Here is an 883-nt window from a genome sequence, read left to right on the forward strand (position 1 = left end):
GCCCGGCCCCGGCGCTGCCCGACCCATCGCCGCGGTATCGCTGCTGCCCCAGCCCCTCCGCAGCAGGCTGGTTGTTGGCAGGACAGGGCTGAGGGCAGCAGCCCTCCTGCAGATGAGAAGAATGGCATCAAATCATGATTTGTGCTGTGTTTGCAGGCCTGTGCGTTGGACAAATGCTGCACTCCCCAGTGTACCTTCAGAGAAGGAGTGAATTGCACCGTGGGATTATGTTGTGCAAATTGCCAGGTAAGGTGGGTTCATAATTAGCAGAAGTTAAGGCCATTTTTAAACTGTGAACCAGCTCTCTGGTTTTGCTTGTACGGGCATCTACAAAAAAACTTTGTGCTGCATTTTGTCTCCTCTGTAATGAATGTCAGGTAAGGCACGTTTTTGTAATTGGCACAAACAAGATCATGGTTTGGTTTTGGAGAAATAGTATGTCCCCAGCTGAGGGGTGGAGAGAAACTTCCTGCTGTGCAATCAGAAAGGTTCCTGGGGTTGGGCTTTCCAGCTCTGAAACCCCTGGGAAGAATATTTCTTGGGAAGACTGTGTTGGGTGGTGTAATGTGTGTGGTGAGCTGAGTGCCACAGAGGGGGTCCCGAGGGACCAGGGACGTGTCAGGACAGTGTCAGGAGGGGCTGTGTGGGGCTGGTGGGTGTGCAGGGCTGGGGGAAGAAAGAGCCCTCTCTGCCTCCTCTGCCAGTTCAAGCCCAAGAACGCCCTGTGCCGCCCCGCGGCCGACCTGCACTGTGACCTGCCCGAGTTCTGCAACGGCTCCTCGGCGTCCTGCCCCCCCGACCTGTACGTGCAGGACGGGCACAACTGTGAGCACAGCAGCGGGTACTGCTAACAGGGACGCCGCCGCTCTCCACACCTGCAGTG

General features: G+C 56.5%; 1 protein-coding gene across 1 annotated transcript in view; it reads left to right on the forward strand.

Annotated features, from left to right (window-relative positions):
• The window catches only part of LOC104384883 (disintegrin and metalloproteinase domain-containing protein 32-like), a 13,288-nt gene that overhangs the window by 4,883 nt on the left and 7,522 nt on the right, over positions 1-883 (forward strand). The window contains exons 8-9 of the mRNA XM_009993267.1: positions 157-160; positions 705-825. Of these exons, the coding sequence (XP_009991569.1) occupies positions 157-160; positions 705-825 (125 nt within the window). The remainder of the gene's footprint in view (positions 1-156; positions 161-704; positions 826-883) is intronic.

Source organism: Chaetura pelagica, unplaced genomic scaffold (genome assembly GCF_000747805.2).
Source record: "Chaetura pelagica isolate M959 unplaced genomic scaffold, ChaPel_1.0 scaffold302, whole genome shotgun sequence".
Taxonomy (NCBI): domain Eukaryota; kingdom Metazoa; phylum Chordata; class Aves; order Apodiformes; family Apodidae; genus Chaetura; species Chaetura pelagica.